The 25,217-nt window shown below is 49.7% G+C and overlaps 1 protein-coding gene and 1 non-coding gene across 6 annotated transcripts in view; one reads left to right on the top strand and one right to left on the bottom strand.

Annotated features, from left to right (window-relative positions):
* The window catches only part of ALPL (alkaline phosphatase, biomineralization associated), a 63,758-nt gene that overhangs the window by 17,822 nt on the left and 20,719 nt on the right, over positions 1-25,217 (bottom strand). Inside the window, exons 1-2 of one of the 5 annotated variants that reach the window (XM_006048546.4) lie at positions 11,572-11,770; positions 2,991-3,154 (exon numbers count right to left, since the gene is read on the bottom strand). In XM_006048546.4, the coding sequence (XP_006048608.1) occupies positions 2,991-3,051 (61 nt within the window). In that variant the 5' untranslated portion in view covers positions 3,052-3,154; positions 11,572-11,770. Of the gene's footprint in view, positions 1-2,990; positions 3,155-6,144; positions 6,316-9,626; positions 9,751-10,537; positions 10,666-11,571; positions 11,771-25,217 lie in introns of those variants that run through there. The other 4 variants (XM_006048547.4, XM_006048545.4, XM_025278773.3 and 1 more) reach the window with 4 other exon arrangements.
* Positions 4,217-4,324, top strand: LOC112583161. Its single transcript, XR_003107504.1, has one exon. It is a non-coding gene; the product is annotated as a U6 spliceosomal RNA (small nuclear RNA).

Here is a 25,217-nt window from a genome sequence, read left to right on the forward strand (position 1 = left end):
CTCTGTTGTCCCCTTCTCCTCCTGCCTTCAATCTTTCCCAGCATCAGGGTCTTTTCAAATGAGGCAGCTCTTCACATCAGGTGGCCAAACTATTGGAGCTTCAGCTTCAGCATCAGTCCTTCCAATGAATATTCAGGACTGATTTCCTTTAGGATGGACTGGTTGGATTTCTCCAACACCACAGTTCAAAAGTATCAGTTCTTCGGTGTTCAGCTTTCTTTATACTCCAACTCTCACATCCATACATGACTACTGGAACGAACCTCAGTTATTGACATATCTTTTTTTTTTCCCATATTCTTCTCCATCACGGTTTATTCCAGGATATTGAATATAGTCCCTGTGCCATACAGTAGGACCTTTCTGTTTATCCATTTTACATGTAAGAGTCTGCATCTACTAACTCCCAACTCCGAGGGCTAATGGTTTTGATCAGGGATCTACTAGCTGTGGGCGGGTTTCAATCTCCCTCCTGCCTTCCTCCCACATATGACCACAGTGCCGAGGCTTTGGTCAAGGAGCTTCTTTGGCCATTTGGGTGCCATCTGGGTGGTGATGAGCCTCTGCCCCTCCTGCCCTCCGCCTGGCACCAGGTGCACGCCCTGGAGCCAGGCTGCCCTCAGCCTCCCTGTTGCCGTTGCTTCTTCTCCAGGTGAGCCCTGTACCTGTTTGCCAGTTCCCTGCTCTGCCTGCTCCCCGGGGCACTGGGAGTCTGGTGAAGGCACAGCCCTTGTCTTTCTCACCAGCGCTATGCCAGGGTCCAAGAAGGGTTTGGTGGATGTCAAACTGACTCCACGGTCTGAGGACTGGTTTAAGCAACGGTGGCTTCGGACAACTGAGCATCAGAAGGCTATTGTTTTCGGAGACCATTAAAGGACACTCGGAAATCCCCGTGCTGTAACAAACGCTACATGAAGAGTACTTATCAGTACGTACTGTAGGAGTCCGTTTATACGAAGCCCCAAAACAGGCAAAACTCGTCTAAGGTAGCAAGAGGAAGCCTAGTCGCTTCCTCTTCCCTGCTTGGGGTGGGGCGGGGGGTGGCACAGGAAAGCCCATGGTGTCCCATGACTGGAAGTGTCCTTTCTTGATCTGGGTGATGGCTACATGGGTACCAAAATATGTCAAAACTCATCAAGCTGTATATTTAAGATGTGTGCACTTTGCTGTAAGTTACACCTAATTACTTTTTTAAAGATTTTTTTTGATGTGGACCATTTTTAAAGTCCTTATTGAATTTGTTACAATGTATCACTTGTTTTACAGCCTTGGCCTTTTTGGCCATCTTAGCTGGTCAAGCTTAGCTTGCTCCCTGACCAGGAGTCAAACTCACACTCCTTGCATTGGAAGGTAAAGTTTTAACCACTGGCCTGCCAGGGAAGTCCCTAATTTTTTTTAAAAAAGGAAAAGGCCACGATGTAACACTACTACACACCCATCAGAATGGCTAAAATGAAGCAGATAAGAAAAATTAAAGAGCTGAATATTTGAAGATTTTTCATTTTGTCGCTTTTTCATTTTCTCACGTTTCATCCACCTGCTCATCTTTCATCGCTCATCTTTCAAGAGGGCTGTGAGTGCTGAGAAAGCAAGAACTCAGTCCCAGAGTGACCTTGGGTCCCCAGGAGTCACACTGAAAGGCATCATGCGATCACAGCAGGAGCAATGGCCTGGGAGCCTGGCAGCTCAGGTTCAGTCCCCAGGCCTGCTGCAGACGTGCTGTGTGACTGGGAGGCCCAGTCCCTTCTCTGCCCCTCAACTTCCTCATCTGTTGAAATATATTCTACCCATGAGCCCCTGCTCCCCGCCTGACACTGTGACTGCCCCTATAATTCCCACAGCAGCCCTAAGGAGGAGAGATCAGTATCTCCACCGAGCAGATGGAGAAATCAAGGCTCAGGGAAGGCAAGTTGGGGGACTCCCAGTCACATGATGGAGTGAGCTAAGGAAGACTCCCCTTCTACCACAGACATTGAAATGCTGAAGGAAAAAACAATTGAGAACGGTGTACAGCTTGAAAAAGGAAGGCAGAAGGGGGAAAAGGCAGAAAAGGCAGAAGGCAGAAAAAGGAGGCAGAAGGGAAATTCCCAGGAGGCAGAAATTAAGCTGGAATTCAAAACCATGCAGGTACACAGGAGCTGATATTGAGGGGCCTTGGAGGCCCCGAGCAGATACAGAACAGCTGAGCCTGCTTTCAGGTACGTGTTTTGCCTGGGAGATATGGAAGGGCTGGAGAGAGAAAGCCAGTGATGAAATGTGAACTCAATTCCAAATCTGAAGGACTCTCCTGGTGCCACAGTGGATAAGAATCCGTCTGCCAGTGCAGGGGACCCGGGTTCGATCCCTGGTCCGGGAAGACTCCACATGCTGTGAGGCAACTAAGCCCATGTGTCACGACTCCAAGCCCACACTCTACAACTAGAGAATTCCCGTGCAAAGCAACGAAGACCCAGCACAGTCAAAAATAAACCAAATTATAAAACACTCCATATCTGAGCCTGAATTTAAAGTGCAAGAGCCCGAAACTGAGAAATTAACATAAACACTCTTACAGAATTGATTGAAGAATCAAACAGAATACCACACTGTAGAAACACTCTCATGTGAGTTTCCAATAGGAAACACAAACTACAAAAACAAAACAAAACAAAACAAAACAAAACTCCCTGAAGGTGAGTTTTAAAGCAAGAATTACAAAATATAAAGAAATGTTCTATCAGGGGTTTATAGAAGAGTTTATAGGGTAAGTTCTATTTCAGATTCCTAGAGCTAAGCGAGACTAGAAACTGCAATTAAAGAATAATATAAAAGGAAAAAGACTGACTTTTCCAACACAAGCACATGTAGTAGCTGGATGTCCTGCTCTGAACATTTGTTTCTAGCTCTTAAATACTGTGGGTGACTCTACGACCCTGACCACAGACACTGCCCTCATCCTATCCCAGCTGTACCAGCTCTCCCCCTCCCTCCACCCTTGCCCCCAATCCTACCTGGCACTAAGGAGCTGGCAAGACAGGTACCGATAGCCAGCAGTAAGAATGGTGAAATCATGGCGCCCTCCAAGACCTGCTTTCTCTCTGGAGCCCAGAGGTGCGATGGATGTGCGTGGGAAAGGTGGGCTGCCAGTGGTCAGAAGTTAATTGACGTTCCAATCCTAGAAATTAAAAAAAAAAAGACATGAAAGTCACAGCTCCAGAGGTCATTTGTTCATTCACTTATTTGTTTGTTGATTCATTCATTTCCCACTTATTACAGGAGGCTAGGCATTAGGATGCCAAATCGAAGTGGTCCCTCCATCAGGAAGCTTAACCACACAAAGAGCTGTAGAGGCATAAATGAGTTCTGTGCTGTCAGCGGGTTCCTTCTCGTTCCTCAAGTGAAGGCCCACTTTGAACCCCGCTGAAGCCCAGAACCCATCAGACTTTAGCTTTTCTGTGAAGTGCTTCTCAAACTGCAGGATGCATCAGAATTTTCCAGAGGGCTTGTGGAAACAGATTCCAGTACCCCCAGCCCTGGCCCAGAGACCCCGACTGCATTTCTAACAAGCCCCCAGATGCTGGTGCGGCTGCGGGCTCATGGACCCTACTGTGAGAAGCTCTGTTCTGGAACATCCGTCTTCAGCCTTGAATTACCCGCGTCCCAAGTACATCTGAGACAAAACAAAGAGTCCACCTTTTGTCATTGGGACACCTACATTTGCTCTTACAGGACAACGATATTTGCTACGATCTCTTCTGCAGCTTGTCATTTATGGCAAGAGATATAAAAACTATACAAGCTACATACAGGACAAGGCTATCTTACAAGCGTGATCATTTCTGGGTTGTGACATTTTAGATGACTGATTGTTTTTTTCATTGTTGTTTTCCCAAATTTTCCTTCTGTGTTGAGATGTTACCCTTATAATTTTTTTCAAATGTTATTTTTTAAAAAGACTGAAAGGAGACACACCGGAATGTTCACTGTGGTTTTCTATGGGTAGTAGGGTTGTGAATGACTATTTCTGAGCAGTGTGCTAACTCTGTTGAGAAACATACTAGCCCTGTTGCGTATAAATGTTACTGGAAGATGAGGAATTTTAAACGGCAAGAGTTTCACTGGAAAATAATGTTAGCATTTTCACCAAAACCAAGATAAAAATGATTATTTCATTTGTTATGGGAAATGGTACAACATTCTTCCACAACAGTGGCTTGTGAGATAAGAAACCACTCTAGTGCTCACTTCGGCAGCACATATACTAAAATTGGAACGATACAGAGAAGATTAGCATGACCCCTTGCGCAAGGATGACATGCAAATTCATGAAGCGTTCCATATTTTTTGCATTTGTTTGTTTTCAAACATCAGTCCCATGGAAATTACTTAAGACACATGTCGTAGTTCATTCTACGTGTTAACTTGGCTGTGTCATGAGATCAAAACTAGATATTTGTTCAAACGTTATTCTGGATGTTTCTGTGAGGGTTTTTGTGTGTATGGAGGGATGAAATTTACATTTAAATCAAAGGATAAATAAATTTGAATTAAAATGAAAAAAAAAAAAAAAGAAACCACTCTACTCCTGGGAAAGGGAAGTTGATTCTTGATTCAACCCTCTGTCCATCCTTGGTGAGATGGATAAATGCATTGTATGGGTTCACGAGAAGGAAATTTACACCAACAATGAGGAGGAATAATTGAGAAGAATATACATCAACAGGGATGCCTCCCATGAAGGTGAGGTTGAGCGAGGGAAGCCAACCTGGGAGTATATATCGTGACTCTTAATGATGGTTGTTGCTGTTTAGTTGATAAGTCATGTCCAACTCTAAAGTTTAAAGCATACTGGCATGAAGACATTTGGAGAACGGTTGGGACTGGTACTGGGGAGCAGGGATGAAGGGGAAAATGAACAAATAAAACAAAAACTGAGCTCATGATAGAAGCCCATACATTGAGGAATAGGACTCACTCAACTGTCTGCACCACAGGTCCAAAGCAGACACATCAATAAGGAAAAAAGAAAGTGAAGGTGGCCCCAGGAGCTCTCCAAAGCTCAGCTGGCCCTGCCTGGTATTCTTATCTCTTTCCTCTGCTAGCATGATGCTCCGTGAGAGTGAAGACCCACCTCATCCCCATCGCTGACTCCCAACCCCCTGCACACAGAATTGGCTCTGTAAAAGCTAACAATGAAAAGTCCCCCGATTCAGGATGGAATGCTCTGAATTTTGACCCCAGGGCTGTGGCTTTGAGAAAGGTCTGTTCTGAAGACAAACCGGTGCCTTTTCCCCATTGCCTCAGCCTGGGAAGGAGAGGAGGCACGAATCTAGGAAACCAGGGTCTCCTAGGAAACTCCAGGGCCAGTCACCCTCGTTGGCTCCTCCTCTTGGCCCCCACCAGGATTCAGAGGCTCCAAGTCTGCTTCCGGGTGGGTGGCCCTGGGCGATGGGCTGCGTGGGGCTCCGTCTGGGGCTTCAGGGACCCCGGCTGCCCACCACCCTCTGCCAATGCTCTACCAGTTCAGAATGGAGCCTCGGGGTGTGTGTCTGCCCCCCTCACCACCACCCCCGCCCCCCACCTCCCAGCCTGACCGTCTCTGCCAGGCTCCCAGCTACGTGCCCTGATTATGCACAGCAAGCGTGCAGAAGCCCTGGCTGGGCTCGGCCCTGCGGGAGGAGCAGCTACTTGGTAGGTTAGGGGAGGAAGCGGAGGCTGGGTTTTGGCCCTGAGGACTGACTCAGCATCCTGGGACAGAGGGCCCTGGAGCCCTTTGAAGCTGGGCAGAAAGCCAGCCCTGGATTGGGCCTCAGAAGGTCCAGGACAAACGGCAGAGTAACAGGACTGATACAAATCACTGCCACTTCTTGGGCACTCAGATCCAGCCCTGCGCTAACAACAGCGTATATCTGTGATCCCACTTAACAAGCACCATTAGATCCCGTTTTACAGTTCAGGAACCTGAGCAAAGGCTCTCAGCTAGTCTGTGGCCAAGCGCGATTCAATCTCCAGCTGACTCAACCTCCTGGGGCCTCGGTTTCCCCACCACAGAGAGGGAGAGCAACCAGTGCCCACCCTTCCCCCTCCCACAAGAGCAAACAGAAGCCACACGAATCTAGGGCAGGATCTCTGGCAGGGCGGGAGTCAGGCTGGGGCGAGCCCTACCTGAGGGGCCGGGCCAGACGGGTCAAGAAGCAGACCAAGGCCAAGGTCAGCACCAGGAAGAGGAGGCTGAGGACTGCTGTGAGGACCAGGTCCAGGGTGGGGGACAGCAGGGCCATCTTGAGCCAAGAGGGCCCCACGGAGCAGTCGCCACAACCCGAAACACTCAGTCACATGAGCCCTGGACGCCTGCTCCAAAGCCCTGGGTCAGTGGCCCTGACCTGGCTTTGCTCCTTGGGCTTAATCTTTGGGGATTAGCCCAGGAGGGGTGAAACGGGAGGAGGGACAATCCCCGAGGCTCTCCTCCCCCCGGCTAGTCCACCCCCACTTGAGGCCTGGCCATTCCTCCTTCATGCCCAAACATTATTGAGCACCTGCTGGGTACCGGGCTCTATTCAAGGTGCTAAGGACTCAGTGGGGAACAGGACAGACACTGTCTGTTTTCCTGGAGATTCTTGACCAGCCAGGATAGGAAAAGCACCTACTATGTGTCAGTCATTGTGCTGGGCACCTTGTGGAATAAAAGCACAGAAGGAAAGGAGCCCCTACCTGGGGTCATGATCTTTTTTTTTTTAAACACTAATGTATTGGATGATTCTGCTTTGCCAAAAGAGAATTCCTAAAAACGTAAAAAAACGTAAAAAAAAATCCTAAAAATGCCGAAAGAGAATTCCTAAAAACGTAAAAAAATTGTATAGCCAAGACATGGTGGCAACCCAAATGTCCGTCAACAGAAGAAGGGATAAAGAAAACATGGCACACACACAGGAATATTACTCAGCCATAAAAAAAATGAAACCATGCCATTCACAGCAACACAGATGGACCCAGAGACCATCATACCAAGTAAAGCAAGTCAGATAAAGACAAACACCATTCAACACTGCCTACGTGGGGACTTCAAAACAATGGTACAAACGAACCCGCCCACAAAACAGAAACAGACTCATAGACCCAGAAAGCAAACCCACTGATGCCAAAGGGGAAAAGGCCATGGGGGAGGGACAAATTGCACAATCGTTTTTTCCCAGCACTAGCTGTCGCTGCAACCCATTTCCACGCCCAGGAACCTGTGTCTGCACTGAATCAGCCAGAGAGGTGAACCCATGTCCAGAATAAGAGCAACTGTCCTTACAGAGCACTTCCAGATGAAGGAAAAACAGATGCTCAGAGGTGCGATGATGGACTTGGAATTTGAACCCGGCCATCACAGCTGTGACCCCAACCCCAGCACTGCTTCAGGTCTGGGTTGTACCAGCCCTGCAAGGCGGCAAGGAGGCTTCAGTCAAGCCTCAGGCAGGTGTGCAAACCCAGCCATCACCAGAGGCAGCACACACAGGCTGGAGGGCGCTGAACCGCCACCTGCCTAGAGGGGCCTTTCCTGCTTCCCAAGTGTCCCCAACCCCCTTTTCATTTTTCTTTGGTGGTGGTGGTTTGGTTGCTAAGTCGGGTCCAACCCTTGCGATCCCATGGACAGAGGAGGCTGGCAGGCTACAGTTCATGGGATTCTCCAGGCAAGAAAAGGAGTGGGTTGCCATTTCCTTCTCCAGGGGATCTTCTCAACCCAGGAATCAAACCCGGGTCTCCTGCATTGTAGGCAGATTCTTTACCAACTAAGCTACAAGGGAAGCCCTTCATTTTTCTTTGGCTTCCGACAACCTCTCAAGTCAGGATGGTGATTATAGTTCCCTGCTTATAGATTTAGAAGCTGAGGTTCAGAGAGGTGAAGCCACTGGACACCCACGGGGCCTGGGTGCCTAAGAAACCAGGCCTTTTCCGATTATACGTCCAGCCTCCCGGGACACCTCAGATCCCATGGAACAAAGCACCCAAAGTTGGTGGGAGGAGATGCTTTTACCCTCTTGGTGCCAAGGGAGGGGCTCTTCTCCCGGCGACAGAAAGCCCACCGAGCTCACTATGAAAACAGGAAACCCATCGCATTACTCCCTTACATCTTTTTCTTTCTCACTTTGCATCAGATCCTCACCACACCCTAATGATATAGGCAGGGTAGATGGGGGAAAATGGGGCTTATCAGGAAAGCCGTTCTGAGCTGTCACATGGCCAGCAAGTCTGGTTCAAGTCCCAGCTCCATCACTCCCCAGCTGTGTGATGCTGGTCAGTTCCTGCATCAGAGAACCCGCTGCCTTCTCCTCCTAACATCTCTCTCCCATTTAGGAGGCCCCAGAGGCAGGCTGGGCACTGAAATGTGAAGTACCTCATCTTGCCTGTGTGCACTCAGTCGTGCCCGGCTCTTTGTGACCCCATGAACTATGGCCCGCCAGGCTCCCCTGTCCATGGGATTCTCCAGGCAAGAATACTGGAGTGGGTTGCCATTCCCTTCTCCAGGGGATCTTTCCAGCCCAGGAATCGAACCTGGGTCTCTCTCCCATGGCAGGCAGATTCTTCACCATCTGAGCCACCAGGGAAGCCAAAAATAACTGGAGTAGGTTGTCGTTTCCTAGTCCAGGTTAGCTTCCCAACCCAGGGAATGAACCCACATCTCTTGCGTCTCCTGCATTGGCAGGAGGATTCTTTACCCCTGCACCACCTGGGAAGCCCATGCCTGATCTTACTTTAATCCTTATTAACTGAGAGCTAGATACAATTGTCCCCCTTTCCAGGTGAGGAAAAAGGCCCAGGGGGCGTGGTGAAGATGATCCAGGGGTACACTGATGGGAGGTGTAGAGCCAGGCCTTCACAGGGCTCCACGTGGGCCCTACCCAGGGGTCACCCCTGTTCCAGACTCTTCCCACCGCAGCTCACCCAGGAGCCCTCCCCACCCCCACTGAGCTCCCAAGCCCGAGATACCCTTTATAGCTCCCCTACACACCAGCCTAATAAATCGATATGAGACCACAGGAGTGTCATCGCGTGCTCCCTAGCAGTGCTTGGTGGGGGGTATTAGTTATTTGTCCTCGGGAGCCCCCAGTCTAGAGGTCACAGTTCAACAATGTCTGGGCTGGGAAGGGTTCTTTGACCAGATCTTCCCAAATGTCCCAGACCACAAAAATCACTCTGGGTGATTGCAGGAAAAGTCCTGTTTCCAAATGGTACCCAGGGAGGTGCATAGCCTGGCAAGTGCATGAGGGAATTTTATGGCGTGGTGGAAGCATTCTTTACAGTGATCTGGGAGGTAAAGTGTATAAACACGTAAAAATTCATCCAGGGGCCAGTAACCCCCACCTTGCCTGAACTGTTAGGTGAGGAAGGTCTGTCGATATTTGAGTTAAGGAAACATTGGGAAAGAAGAGGTGTCCTGGGGGTGGCTGTGCTCAAATTTAAAAAAAAATGAAAGAGACATGACAACCTCCCCCACCTAATTCATTCTTAGCCTCCACCCCCACCTCAAACCTACTCAGAATCTCCCAGGGCAGGGCCTGGGAAGTCATCCCACAAGCAGATTAGTTTGAGAAACATTGCGTTAGAGATGATCCCATTGCCCAGATGGGAACACTAAGGCCTAAAGAAGATAAAAGACTTACCCCGGGTCTCCCAGTTCCTACTCCCCATAGACATGCACCGAGATCAGTCAGAACCAGCCCGGAGCCAGTGCCTCTGGGCTGTCAGCTGGGCCTTCTTGGCTTTTTCAAGGAACTGTGACTGAAGAGAAGGGCTAAATGTTCCCAGTGCTTCCGGGGGGGCGGTGTGGGGAATGGGATGGAAGCTGGAGGGGGTCCGGCACCACCAGACGGGGCTGCAGCAGCTGCCTGGGGAGAGGGAGCCACTGAAGATGAGCCCAGGAACATTTCAGCTGCAGGGTCAGAGAGAGGGGACACGGAATCGCTCTTGCAGCCAAGCCCAGCGTCCCTGGCAAGCCTTGCTGGCTGGGAGTTTATTCATTCAGGACGGAAGTTATTTATGGTTGCTGCCATAAAGCAGCCTCGGGGTGAAGGGCTCTGGAAGGAATGTGTGGTGGTCAGAGTGGGCTGCAGGTCAGACCCAAGGACAGACTTCCTTGGGAGGGTGGCAGGTCAGGTGCTGGGATGGAGTGAGACCTCTAGTCACTGCTGACAGCACCCCATCTTGGCAGAAAACAGGCGCGGGAGTGCCTGGGGAGGCTTGGTGTCAGCCCTGCCTGCTGCCAAGCCGTGGCACCTTCAGAGCTGTAATAAGATGCCAGCTTTCTCTCCACCACCACCTCCGCTCCCTCAACCCAGGCACCTCCAGCCTCAGCCCCTCTGTACACTGCGTTCCCTGGTCTGGAACAGGTCTCAAATGTTCCCTGCTGTCCACCCGATGAAGTCCTCCCATCACCTTTCCCCCCTCGACCTCAGCTCTACTGGGCTGCCCAGCACCCCCGCCCAGGACCTGGTGGGAGTTACAGCTCCTCCCCTAGAAGCCGGGTGCTCAAGACCTGGAGCACCCTGGAGACCCATGGGTGGTCGCTCCTCACCATGGGGTGAGCTCCTAGCGAGCAGGGATCTTGCTCTGTGGATGGCGGCTGCCCCGCGGCTGGCAGAGCCCAGCGCACAGCTGGCCGGCCGGGCAGGAATGTGGGTAGGTGGGTGGAAGGGTGGCAGGTCAATGCTGAGTGACGGAGGAGGCGGCTCGGCAGCAGGAAGAGAGCCCTGGAGCCAGGGCTCCAGGTTCAGATCCCTCCTCTCAAGCCAGGGCAGGGGGTGCTCAGGGCCAGTGAGCCCACCCCTGGAGCCTCAGGCGTCTCATCGGCAATGTGGGAGACAACAGAAGCCATGGGTCGTTGTAAGGATTGTATGAGTTAATACACAGGAAGGCTTAAAACAGAGCCCGAGACGTGGCAAACAGGCAGTGAGTGTCACCTGGCAGCCATGGCCACTGGGCAGCGTGGGGCTGGGCTCGGAGACAAGTGGGCCGGCGAGAGGCTAGCGCTGAGAATGGACAGACCCTTCCCTGCCCACTCAGCCGGCGGTCATTCTCCCCGGGTGCACCACAGACCTGCCCACCCGGGAGGTCCAGGAGGTCTTTCTCGCTCCAAGACTCCAGAAACCGAAAAGCCTGCCTGGCTACTGGGCACCTCCAGCCAGGGGAGGAGTTAGTTAAGAGATGGAGGTTCCAGTTCCTAGAGTCAAGGGGTGCCGCGTGTCCTGAGGACCAGATCCGTCTGTCTGTCTCTCTCTCACAGACAAACCACCCAGCTGGCGGCCTGCCACTTCCTTTTTCTCTTGAAGAAGGAAGAAACAGGGGAAGCTTCCATGGAGTGGGGAGGAGGAGAGCCGGGCTGGCTGGATGGCGGGGTTAAAATGAATAGAGAGAGCGAGCGCTCCGTACAGGGGAACCCGAAAATGCAAAGGCAAGGAGGTAGCAATGTGGCATATAGAGGTCAGGGGGGAAAAGGCAGGGGTCCCTTGGTGATAGAGGACAAAGTTAGCCAGGACAGACCACAGAGGGCTTTGCTCCCTGAGGTCAGCAGGATCAAGGGCAGGCGCTCGCAGGCCCCACCTGACTCACATGCCTCTTGTTGACCCATTTCACAGATGAGGACTCTGAAGCTCAGATGGTCTGCCGCTCGCCCGAGGCCACACAGCAGAGCTGGAACCGAAAGCCTCAAGGGTCTGAGTTCTAGAGCTGGAGGTTTTTCTGAGGCTCTCTGGGGCGCCTGGCCCAGTCTGGGTGCCACACACTGGCTCCGCGGGCAAAGGACTGAAGCCAGTCAAGGTTCAACTGGAGAGAGGCGAGCTGGCAGCAGGGAGGTGGGGGAGGGAGAGGGCAGGGCCCAGAGACGCCGTGCCCAGGCAGAGGGGCGTCCGGGATGCTCCCACACGGGCTCCCCCCCTCCCACGGGAAGGACATGTTCCCAGGCCACCTTGCTCAGGGCCAAGCCTGCGAGCTGAGTGGCGTGGGGGTGGGGGATGTGTTTTACATCCGGGGTGTTTGCCATCTCTTGCCCTCGGGCCCCTCACTCAGCACTCTTACAGCGGGAGCCCCTCTGGTGCCAGGAGACAAACTGTCCCATGCTTACTCTCACAGTGGACAAGAAACGAAAGGCACAGAGAGGGTGTGCAACCTCCCCAGGGTCACACAGCAGTCAACCCCACCAACCAGCTAAGATTTCCGGCACTATTATGGGAAGCACCGGGCCATCTGTGAGGCACAGCACGGATGCCAGTGTCTTGGAATTCCAAACATTAGTGGTTCCTGTCAACTGAAAAGAACATTTCAAATTGAGCCTATTCTAGAAAAATCCTTATTTTACATACTTGGTCATTACATTTGTGACAAAAATAGCGTATCCTTTCATAGCTCTTACTGGGTGCCAGACATTGTTCTAAGCACTTCACCTATATTAATTCATTCAGTCTCCACAACAATGATTACACCCAACTTTGGTTCAGTTCAGTCGCTCCGTCGTGTCTGCCTCTTTGCAACCCCGTGGACTGCAGCACACCAGGCCTCCCTGTCCGTCGCCAACTCCCGGAGTTTGCTCAACTTCATGTGCATTGAGTCGGTGATGCCATCCACCCAACTTCCAGGTAACGAAACATAAGCACAGAGAGGTTAAGCACCTTATCGAAGATCACACAGCCAGAAAGCGACCGAGTCGAGAATTCAGCATCGCTTGTGGATGTTCCTGTCTCCCGGGGCCAAGTGTAAACTCCTGAAGCAATCAGTCAGGTTAGAAACAAACCACATCTTTTCTACCTGCAATGTGTACATGATAAGTGTGTGGACTAATGGAATAGACACAGCTACCATTTGACTCACACTCACGATACTCTCTTTCTGAATGTGCACCTCAGCCCCTGCGGGAGGGCTTCGTACCCCGACTTCATCAAAGACAGGTGAGATGACTTGCCCCAGAGTGGCTGAGTCCAAGTCTTTGATCACAGGAGGCCTGTCCGGCAGAGGGGACCACCCAGGGTGTGTGGGGTGGGGGGAGGGGCGGACCTCGGCTGGAGGCCTGTCTCAACCCCTGGACACACCCCTCCTCCCCCACCATCCCCCACTTCGGCTGGCCCTCCTGCAGGACCCTGGACCACCGTGGCTGCTCTCCCCGCCTGCCCCCACTGCGCCATGTGCCCTGGCAGCCTTCCCCGAGGAGAAGAAACCTCCATTCCACAGACGGCCCACACAGGCCCTGCAAGTGGGGGGCTGAGGCAGCTCTGGACTTCAGAGAAATGGGCCATGAACTAGTAACCTTCTGGGCGGCAGCCAACTCAAGCAGTATCCCTGGGTGGCGTGTGTCTGGTTTCTCGAATGCCCGGCTCCCGTCAGAACAGGAAGGGCACGGATGTTCCCAGAGACAGGTCTCACTGCCCCGGGCCCACAATGACAGCGCTCCTCACATTCCCAGGGAACCTTCCGGCGGATGGAGGCTCCTGGCACTCCTGCATTTGACATCCCTGCTGACTCTGGGAGGGCATGCACCCTGCACCTTGGGCAGGAAAAATGGGCCTGCAGAGGTGAGGGTCCCAACCCACGGGTGTGCGGCTGAGCAGAGTCCCCATCACTTGCTGGCTTTATGACCTCGGGCACGTCTCTTGCCGTTTCTGGGCCTCAGTTTTCTCACGGGTCCAATGGCAACCATCACAGTGTGTACCTGTATTGCTGGGCGATCATCAGAATGAATTTCACAACAAACAGTAAGACAAAGACCCAGGGCTTGGCCCATATTAAACACCCAAAGTAAATGTTAGCTAGTGGGAGAAGTGATAACAAGGTTGCCAGGCACTAAGCGCTTTCCAGGCCTTCCCTCGTCTAATCCTCACAACACACAGTACAGGAGATCATTGCTCCCCCTGCACAAAGAAGTTAAGTAACTTGGCTGGGGTCACACAACTGTCAACAGGAGGACCACTATGAAGAGGGAAAGGGAAAAGCTCAATGAATGAAGCACCTACTACGCACCGGGAGCTTTTTGTTCAACCTTCCAAGAACCCGGCCAGGGGGGAATTACCAGCTCGGGTCAGAAGAGAAAACTGAGGCTCGGAGAGGGGGCGGGGGGATGCAGGGTCACACCAAAACCACGTGGGAGAGCTGGGATGCAGGCCAGGCATGTCTGGCTCCGTATCCAGGGCACTGGCTCCCCAGCCCAGTCACATGCAGGACAACCTCCATCAGAGTCACCATCACGGACAGCAGATCCCGATGGCTCAGCCACCCCCAGTACAGGGAGCCCTGCGTCAGTGTGCCACGTGACGTGTGTGTGTGACGTGTGTGTGTGTGCACGTGTGCGGCACATGCACGCGTGCTGCAGAGTCCTGGCAGTGAGCAAAGCAGGGCTCCCATTGTGCGTGCGTCCAGCCCCGTGACCGGTCCTCACGTCAGCGTGTTGCCCCTGTCCCCAGACCGGCTCCTCCTGGGCCTCCACGTGACTGCAGCCTCCTCGGGACCTCTCCTATCTGGAACAGGCACTTAAGGGAGGGGTTTCAGTCACACTGGCCCCTCCCTCCCGGGTCAGTCCCTTTGGGTTTATAAATTTATAAAAGGGGCCGAGGTGCATGGTGACAGCTCAGAGTTACAAGTCAGAGTCGTGGCTGGTCAGCAAGGGCTGTTCTCTCATCTGTAAAGCAGGGACAAGAAACGCCACTCCACTTCCAGAAATAGATTCTTGAGAGGGAAGGAACTTTGCAAACTGTCAAGTGCTATCAGATGTTTCTATTGCTTTCTGCTGCCTCCCCTTGAGGACTGTGGTGGACATCTGCTGTCATTTTTGGCCACCCAGACAGAATCCATTCTCCCTTCCTAACAATATCGCAGAGTTCCTTTGGGAAGCGACTCTCCCCTTTTCAGCCAAGTGGTCTGAGTCAATCCTACCTCCAGCAGCTGCAGGTGGGTCCTGATGGCTTCAGTTAAAAGACTCTCCCCACCTGGATGGTGTGATGTGAGGGTGTGGGGCAATGGGGAGGTGCACTGTGCAGAGCCTGAAGATAAAGCAAGCTCTCAGAAGGTGAAACAGAGAGATGCAGAGAATCTGAATCTTTGATGACATTGCATGAGCCCCTGGATACAGCCATGCCTGAAGCCTACCTCTGAACATCCAAGTTATATGAGCTAATTACCTCCCCATATTGCTTACCTTGGATTTTCTGTTATTTGGAACATAGAGCCTGAGCTCAGAACTCTAGTTTAGCCCATTTTTTTCTTACATTGTAAACAACCACATCATGTCACTCAGCTAGTTGTCTCTATCAAAGGAAAAAATTTTGCAAACAAGTTAAAGATGGATCAGTAAGTTCCAAGTGGGTGATAAATGAGGCCAACCAATACAAGTTAGGTCTTTGTGGAATCTATTAACTAGTAGAATTGTAGAAAGTCCATGGAGAGGATTTGCCTAAAAGCTCTTCTACATGTAAGACTCAGACCCTCCGCTTCCAACAGGTTGTCGTCAGTTGAGTTTAACAACTCTTTGACCACCTGGTTCAAGTGTCTACTATGTGCCTGGTCCTGTGCTGAGGGCCACAGGTACAATCAGCCTTCTAGGCCCTTTGGTCTAATGATGCTAGGTCACCACACTTTCACTATATTTTACACAAAGCCCTAGGAGGCTGGCCTACAAGGGGAAACTGCTGCACCTATTTCACAGAGAAGGAAATAGAGACTCAGAGGGGTGTAGTGACTCTCCCAACTGCTAAAGAGGGGCAGGGCCAGGCCATGCCCCTGGATCTATCTGACTCCAAACCCAGTGCCTTTTCTCCTGGCCTTCTGGATGATAAGGACGGTGCTGGGACTGGCTTTTCTTTGAGGTAGTTTGCTCCACTTAGGGGCAATCAGAGGGCTTCGAAGATGGCCCAGTGGTAAAGATGCAGGAGACGCAGGCTTGATCCCTGAGTTGGGAGGATCCCCTGGAGGAGGCAATGGCAACCCACTCCAGTATTGTTGCCTAGAAAATTCCATGGACAGAATGACTGGCATGCTGTGGTCCATGGGGCCACAAAGAGGAGGGCACGACTGAGCGACTGAGCATGCCTGCACAGGGCAATCAGAGCGGTTTAAAAAGCCAAACAAAGCAGGGAAGCCTAGTATCATGGGCTTCCTGTTTGCCCTGAGGGTCTTGGCTCCATGAGAGGCCCCAGTACTCAGGCCCATCCGGCTTTACAGGGCTCTCCTACAGGGCTCACTTCCTGCAGGCTGTGGCCAGAGAGGGTCCAGCCACCACCCTAAAATCCAGGCTCCAAATGCTTTCACAGGCAGCCTGTGGCATCCCAAGCGAGCTGTCCTGCTGCCTCTGCCCAGCATCTTTAAGATCCAACTGACATGGCTTCAACATCCCCGATATACCCTAGGGCCTTCCCTATACATTATCAACCAACCGTCATTTGACCACTGCTTACTGAGCACCTACTATATACCAGGGGCAAATCCCTGCTGGTGGGGTGAGCAGACAACAAGAAATCAAGTAAAATCAGTAGGATAATGCAGGAAAATAAGTAAAATCAGTAGGTAAGTGAGATGGAGAAATAGAAGGCAGGGAGGAGAGGTGGTATTTGCAGAGGAGTTTTTGTTGTTGTTTTGGGGTGGGGTTTTTTTTTGCAGTTTTAAATAGAGAGATCAGAGAAGGTCTCACCAGGAAATCATCTCACCGGAGCCTTGCAATAATCCCACACAGCTGAGAACTGCGAATAAGGAAACCGAGACTTCAGGACTAAATAAAGTCCACACACGCCAATCTAACAAGCCGTGGAGCTGAGATTCTGGTACACTGATACTTCTCCCTTACCAAAGGTTACAAGCAGCCCTTTCGCAGCCTCTGAGAGGTAAAGCCACATGTTCAAACCTGCAAGAGGAAACGACAGGGCTGGGGTCAGCCCCGGTGCCACAGTCTGGAACCGCCTCTTAGCAAGACCTATAACTGTTTCCGCAGGCCTCGCTCTCCAGCGTCAGCTCCGGGCTGCTTGAATCTCAGTTCTCTTCTTTGCGGATTCCATGTCCTCCAAGACTACTGCTCTCCTTCCCAGAGCCCCTCTGGCTCCCTATCTCAGGTTCCTTGAGCCGCTGATTATCCAATCCACCCTCGTTCTGTCTCCTCAATTAACTTCTGGCCCATCACAAAACCTGTATTTGCATGAAACCTACAAAAGACATCTTGGGGAAGGCCTAGGGCCGGCAGACAGCGGGCGTACGTGTGGTACGGGGAGGGGGCGTTCTCACCAAGCTTTCCCATCTGGATTTGTTCAATAAGCTCCCAAACCCCAGACTTATCTTTCTAAATATGAGGCAGAGTGGAAAGGCCTTGGCCTTGGAGAAGCTGGATACAAGGTTAGGTCCTGGCGGTACAGCTTTGAAAGTGATTTTATGTCTGAGGCTGCAATTTCCTTATCTGTAAGACAGGGTTACAGATTCTCATTTTGCAAGGTTGTTTTAAAACATCCTGATTTTGCAAGGCTGTTTTAAAGATGCAATGCAATAGAGAGTATCTGTTAGGCAATAATATTGGGTAGAATTTTTTAAAATTTCGATAGAACCTGGCAGGCAAACATCAAGATTCTATGGACTGGAATGAAGAAAAGGTCTGTGTGATGGTGAACCACCACCATCAGCACAGCGGCAGCTGCATTCATTCGGCTCCTATGCCCTGAGGTAGGGACCCTTATGATCAACCTTATTAGACAGAAGTTGGGGGGAAAAGCATAGAGACTAAGCAACTTGCCTATGGTCACACAGCAGACAAGTGGCAGAGTTGGGATTACGAACCCAAATTGTCCAAGCCCGACGGGTAAGCTCTTAACCACTATGCTAGGTTAGTAAATGAGCTTTCACGAGCTGAACTAGCTACTCATTGAAACACAGAGATTAAGTAAGTCCAGAAACTTCATTCTTAAGAACGAAGGCTCTTAACCACTGACTGAAACCACTCACCCCGGCCAGAGACCGCAGTAACCACTTTTTATTTTACAACACATCCTGGTAAGGAACACGGAACTAACAAGTCACCACCAACCAGGAGAATTCAGGAAAGGTCATAGGGAGACGCCACGTGTCCTACCAACCTCTCAGAATCCTCCTCGTTGGAATCTGTTTTGGCTGAGCAACGTGTGCCCCACCAGTCCTGTTCAGGTATTCCTAGGTAGAATCCCCTCACCTGGTCAGTTCATAATGTCTACTCTGACTCTGGCCATAAATATGAGTTTTCTTCTGTGAATCAAGCTCAATCAGACCAACAAGCAAAGTTTCAGCCAAGCAATAAAATCTCCCACAATTATGGGATGGATTTATGTAGAAAACACCAGGCTATGGTAATTTAAGTTTAAAGTTTCCTCTATGTTGGGAACAATTAAATCATACTAAGGATAATCAGTGAAGGCAATGGCACCCCACTCCAGTACTCTTGCCTGGAAAATCCCATGGACGGAGGAGCCTGGTAGGCTGCAGCCCATGGGGTTGCTAAGAGTCGGACACGACTGAGCGACTTCACTTTCACTTTTCACTTTCATGCATTGGAGAACGAAATGGCAACCCACTCCAGTGTTCTTGCCTGGAGAATCCCAGGGATGGGGGAGCCTGGTGGGCTGCCATCTATGGGGTCGTACAGAGTCAGACACAACTGAAGTGACTTAGCAGCAGCAGCAAGGATAATCAGTCTCGTAACACTAGGACTTTGTGCCTTGTGGACAATGTGTGCTCAGTTGCTTCAGGCGTGTCCAATTCTTTGTGTCCCTATGGGCTGTAGCCCACCAGGCTCCTCTGTCCATGGGGCTTCTCCAGGCAAGAACACTAGAGTGGGTTGCTATGCCCTCCTCCAGGGGATCTTCTTTATGGACAATGCCAATACATAATTTCCTTGAAAGATAAGGATTGGTACAGAATAGACTAAATTAGATGACCTGGGATATACTGGGCTACACCTAAGAATTCCCTTATGACTTTACTAATACTGCTAGCTATGTTATTTGTATTTTATCTATTTTATAAAATTGCTATTTCCTACATAACCAAATGTTTGAATGAGCCTCTGATAATATGATGCCATGTAGATCCATATGAGATCAATAATTATAACAGTGTCTAATTTGAGATATGGGAAGAAGCAACAAGAGGGAATCTTTTCCTGTATCTTAAGAGGCTAGTAAAGAATCTGCTGACTGGAAATTGGCACTTGTCATCTACCTCTACAAGGATCAAATTACTGCAGCTGCTGACCTTCAACACCCTCTTGAAAGCAGCTCAGGGTGGAGATCAGGAATGAGGCACTTGGTGCTTTGGGAAAAACTGGAAGAAGAGGTCTTCAAATAGATATTTCCAGGAGAAGAGTTTATGAGTCTCAATTCTAGCATCTTCTCATACCTAGAGAAATACTAACATCATTAATGGTGACATCTGCTTTGGCTATTAAGGAGAATATTACAATTAAAAGTAAAAATGGAGTAACTATGATTCAGACACCCAAAGAAATAACTAGATGACACTATGGTAATTTAAGGCTAGTCCTTGTATTGCCAAGAAATTGTTTTCTGAGCTGTGTCAGACTTGGATGCCACCAGATGTTCTCAAAACAATGTCTGCCGGCAGCTAGTAACTGCAACCTTACTTTTTAAAGGTCTCCTCTTGTAACTGTTACATTTTTAGACAAGGAAATTGTTTTAGATCATATACTAACAAAAAGAGGAGACATATATGATGACCAATAGCACCTTTTATCTATATGTTAATATTACATTTAAAGTTAAAACCTACTTAGATGAGTTTCCCCAAAATACCTGGTCCAGACTGGGTTTCAGGCTTACTCTCCTGAAAAGAAATGAGATTTACTCTATTAAAATTCCAGTTGTCACTCCTCCAACTACCTTTAATTGGGTCGGTTACACCAACATGGCAGACCAAGGGATTGAGGTTTTAATTTAAGAAGACTCAGATCTAGGACTTGCAACTCAGAAAAACTTACAGTTCAGAGTTTATGCTTCAAATTGAGGCAGCATCATGCCACATTTTGACAGGAAGTTGCCAGAGCCATAGTGGCCCAGTTCCCTGAATTAAAACTGAGCAGGACTCTGTGGGCCTTTGGAATTCAGATCCTTCTCTATATCCTTGTAGGGTATAGGCGTCATTCAGCCTCCTTGACCTTTCCTGAGTTCTCTGGAACTCAGATTCAAACCTCTGCTGATAAGGGAAGGGAGTAGGTACAGAAACAGGGGAAGAGCAGTCAAGTGGCGCTAGAGTCTTGGGGCAGGATCCTGGTGCCCACTCACCAAACGTGCATAACAATACCTTTGAGAACTGGGGCCCCCACCCAGGTGGAGGATGGTAACTTCAGGCTGAATGTTAGACACCTGGCTGCTGCTGCTGCTAAATCGCTTCAGTCATGTTCGACTCTCTGCGACCCCATAGACGGCAGCCCCCCAGGTTCCCCCGTCCCTGGGATTCTCCAGGCAAGACAGCACTGCCCTATTACCTCACCATCAACGAATCAGAAGAGAATCACACCCTGAAGCCTCCAACCCAGTTTCACCTTCCTTTTCTGGGGCCTGGTGATGACCATCCTGCTAGGTCTCCTGTTTTGGTCTCTGTTTCATCCCCGACAGGGTCAAATAGTTTCAGGCTAAATTGTTACCACGAGGGTGAGGGTCGGTTTGGGGCACAGAATACCTATATGCAGATCCTGTGGAAGCAGGACTACAGTCATCTCAGCTGGAAGCAGTTACAGAAGAAAGAGACTGCTGCCCCAGTTCCCAAGAAGTATCTTGAGTAGGAACTGCAGTCTCTCAGCGGGAGTTATTAGGGGAAACTGCCTGGCCAGGCTCCACAGTAACCATTCGCATAAGTGACTCTGTGACACGAGGTCCTGGCAAGGAGCACGGAACTAACGAGCCACTACCAACCGGAAGAATTTGGGAAAGGTCAAAAGGAGACGCCATGTGTCCTACGAAGCCTCCAGAGTCCTCCTTGTTGGAATCCATCGTGGCTTGAGCAATGCGAGTACCATCAGGAAGGACTCAGAGTCAAAATGGTTGGCCAGAGACAACCTGGAAACGAATCCCATCACCATAAACCCCGAGACTGCAAGCCATGTAGCGGAGCAGCCCTCCTGGATTCCCAACAAAGTCCCTTGCCTTGTCAGCACGTGTGTCTCCTCAGACAATTCATTTCTGAGTGTTAGACAAGAGCCCACTTCCGGACCCTGAATGGGGTCCCCCACTTCCTGAAACAACTGTACCAGCTTGTCAGAGCTAAAAGAGGCTCTAAAATAATCAAACTCAATACTCTCATTTTTTCCCAGCAGGGGCCTAAAGGTCCAGAGAGATAGTGAGACTTTCCCAAAGTCACACAGTCAGTTAGTTGAAGAACAGGACAGGCACCTGGTTTCCTAACTGTAGAACCCCATGCTATCAATGAGTATCACATTGCCCACGAGAGGCCTTCAGGGAAAGAATCTTGAGGATGTACCAGAAGTTTTCCAGCAGAAGTGCATGGAAAACAGACTAATTAAAGTGAACAGCAGCACAGGTGAAGGTCTAGAGGAGAAAGTCCTTTTTTTAGGGAACAGTGAGCAGCTGCTGCTGCTAAGTCACTTCAGTCGTGTCCGACTCTGTGCAACCCCATAGATGGCAGCCCACCAGGCTCCCCCGTCCCTGGGATCCTCCAGGCAAGAACACTGGAGTAGGCTGCCATTTCCTTCTCCAATGCATGAAAGTGAAAAGCAAAGGTGAAGCCGCTCAGTCGAATCCGGCTCTTAGGGACCCCATGGACTGCAGCCTACCAGGCTCCTCCGCCCGTGGGATTTTTCAGGCAAGAGTACTGGAGTGGGGTGCCATTGCCTTCTCCCATTGCATGCAAAGGTTGGGCAGGAACAGATGATAAAGCTATGTTTCTAATGCTAATTACAAGTTCTGGGTCTTTTTGTCCCAACGTCGCTAACTCCAGGGCTAACCTGAGTCAGTTTGCTGGGTTTTTTTTTGAAGTTTTGTGCTCTGGCTGGCGATGCGGTGGGGGTGCTGCACGTACTTTCCCTTCAAACAGTGAGGGAAGACATATGGCTCTGGGCTCCTTTCCCACAAATCAACACCAGAGTAACAATAGAGCAAAACGTCACTAAGCCTAGGAACTTGTGAAGGGAAGCGGAATCTCCTGGGGAGATGGAAGGGGGTGGTTAAATCGGTGTGTGCAGGGGTAGGGGGTGGGGACGTAGCAGCCGGGAGAAGGGGTAGGGCCTGGAGCGGGCGTGGAGAACACCATGGAACAGATAACAGAGTTTGAGCTCTGCTCTTGCCTTTTTGCATCAAGACTTCCCCAGCACAACCCCTCCATGCCCCCTCCCGGCCCCTGCCCCCAAAACATGCCCACTTGCCCTTCAGAAATGAAGGCCAGCATTCTCACTGGAACAGGCAGGGACCAGGCAGACGGCCCAAGTGCCTGCGGGAGTAAAACCAGGGCCACGGAGCAGGCACTGAGGAACTGCAGAAATCAGGAGCGAACTAACAGGCTGACACAGCCACTGCACCAGCCCTTCTCTTCCAGACCTGGAGGTTGGAGATTCTGACCTAGGCAGACAGCCCCCTCCCCTGGCTGCTTCTTCCTAGCACTCAGAAAGTGAGGCTCAGGGCTTCCCTGGGAATCCAGTGGGTAAAAATCCGCCTGCCAATGCAAGGGACGTGGGTTCGGTCCCTGGTGTGGGAAGATTCCACACGCCACGGGGCAACTAAACCCACGTGCCACAACTACTGAGCCCCCACGTGCCGCAACTGGCCCCCGCCTGCCACAACTAGAAAACACCTGTGCACAGCAATGAAGACTTAGCACAGCCCAGATTAAACAGTTAAAGAAAAGAAAGTGAGGCTCAGTCCCGTAGAGTTAGTTACTTGGTGGGGGTGGGGGGAGCTGTGATGCTAAACCCGGAGGAGCTATGCAACTCTGGCACCTGAGGGTCTCCACTCTGGGGCTGGCCTCTCCTTGGGCTGCTGACAGAGATCAGGGTCAGGCTTGGATTTTTACCCCAATGTGCAGCACCAGACAGGCTAGCTGAACGTTCCCTTCCCCTGAGGAATGAGATCACGGGTTAAAGAACAGGGAATCTGAGGAGCAGACTGGCTTCCAAAGAAAAACAAACTGATTAGAGATAACTGATTAGAGATACCACTGGAACTGGCCAGGTTCAACAGATGGATTTTAAAACAAGAATTCTAAAACAAGCATTAGAAACACGTGAAAGAAATATGATATTAGTGAAATAAAAGAGAATAAGAAATTGTTAAAGGACCCAGGTGGAAATATTCTATATGAAAAACCAGTTGAAACAACAAATATAATAGGTAGAATGAATTATAGAACAGATACAGCATCTGAGCAATGAAATAGGGAACTGGGATATCAGATGGAGGAATATCTCTAGGAAGAAGCCAGGAGGGATGACGAAATAGAAAATATGAAAGAAATGGTAAGAGATTGGCTAAAAGTTGAACACCAACCCCAATCTTCTTCTGTCAATTTGAAATGGATCATAAACCTAACTATAAAAGTCAGAACTATAAAGCATTATCCTTCAACTGAAAATAAATAAAAAGCCAGAACCGTAAAGCTTCTAGAAGATAACATAAGCAGATATCTTTGTGACTCTGGGTAAGACAAGGAGTCTTGACTTCATTTAAAAAATTGATAAGTTGGACTTCATCCAACATTTAAAATTTCTGCTCATCAAAAGATAGCACTGGGCTTCCCTGGTGGTCCAGTGGTTAAGAATCCACCTTGCAATGCAAGGGACACCAGTTTCATCCCTGGTTCAGGAAGATCCCACATGCCACAGAGCAACTAAGCCCAAAGGCCGTAACTATTGAAGCCTCCATACCTAGAGCCTGCGCTCCATAAGAAAGAATGCCCCACGGTGTAGCAACAAGACCCACCATGGCCAATAAATAAATAAATCTTAAAAAAAAAAAGACAGGATTAAGAAACTGAATAGATAAGACATATTCTAGAAAAGAATAGGTACAATACACATGGCTTACAAAAGACTGTATCCAGGAAATAAAGAACTCCTGAAGTTGACAATGCTTCCCAGGCGGCTCAGTGGTAAAGAATCCGCTTCCCAATGCAGGAGACGTAAGTTCAATCCCTGGGTTGGGAAGATGCTCTGGAGGAGGAAATGGCAGCCCACTCCAGTATTCTTGCCTGGAGAATCCCATGGACAGAGGAACCTAGTGGGCTACAGTCCATGGAGTGACAAAGAGTCAGACATGAATGAGCATGCGCACACGAAGTTCAAGATAAAATGATTAACTCTTCCTCCCCACCCCACACAAACAGCAAGAGACTTAACCATTTCAAAAAAAAAAAAAAAAGAAAACATACAAATGACCAATAGCTCTAGGTATGCCACATCATTATCAGGTAAATGAAAATCAAAACACCTTTCACATCCACCAGAATGACTAAAACCAAGTCACCATGACAAAAACGTAGAAAAACTCATGATTGTGTAATAATCTTTTGAAAAAGAGTTTGTCAAGCAAACATATACTTATGACACGATCCAGCAATTTCACTCCTAAGTATTTACACTCAAAGATTACGAAGTATTCAAAGGAACTTTATTCATAATATCCCCAAACTGGAAATAGTTCAAATATTCAGTAACTGAGGAATGAATAAACAGTGCTGGTTTGGTATATCAATACAATGGAAAACCCCTTGGCGGAAAAAAAGAGAGCTACCGAGGCAACAAGCACAGATAAATATCAAAAGCATTGTGCTAAGTGAAAGAAGCTAGACGAAGAAGAGTGCCTGCTGTATGATTTCATTTCTGTGAGACTCTAGAAGAGAACCAATCTAATCTATGGTAAAAGGAATGGGAATAATGATTGCAATTTGGGAGGAAAAATAGACTGGAAAGGGGTATGAGGGAACTCGACAGAGAGAAAATTTTTTGAAATCTTATTTCGGGGTTCTGTTTATAAGGTAATGACTGCCACATTGACTGCGGGTGGCGGGGGGGAGGTCGGTTTTCATTCCGATCCCAAAGAAGGGCAACGCCAAAGCATGTGCAAACGACCACACTGCTGCACTTATTTCACATGCTAGCAAAGTAACACTCAAAATCCTTCAAGCTAGGCTTCGACAGTGTTTGAACCAAGAACTTCCAGATGTATAAGCTGGATTTAGAAAAAGGCAGAGGAACCAGAGATCAAATCGCCAACATCCATTGATCACAGAAAAAGCTAGAGAATTCT

This window comes from Bubalus bubalis, chromosome 2, assembly GCF_019923935.1.
Source record: "Bubalus bubalis isolate 160015118507 breed Murrah chromosome 2, NDDB_SH_1, whole genome shotgun sequence".
Classification (NCBI taxonomy): domain Eukaryota; kingdom Metazoa; phylum Chordata; class Mammalia; order Artiodactyla; family Bovidae; genus Bubalus; species Bubalus bubalis.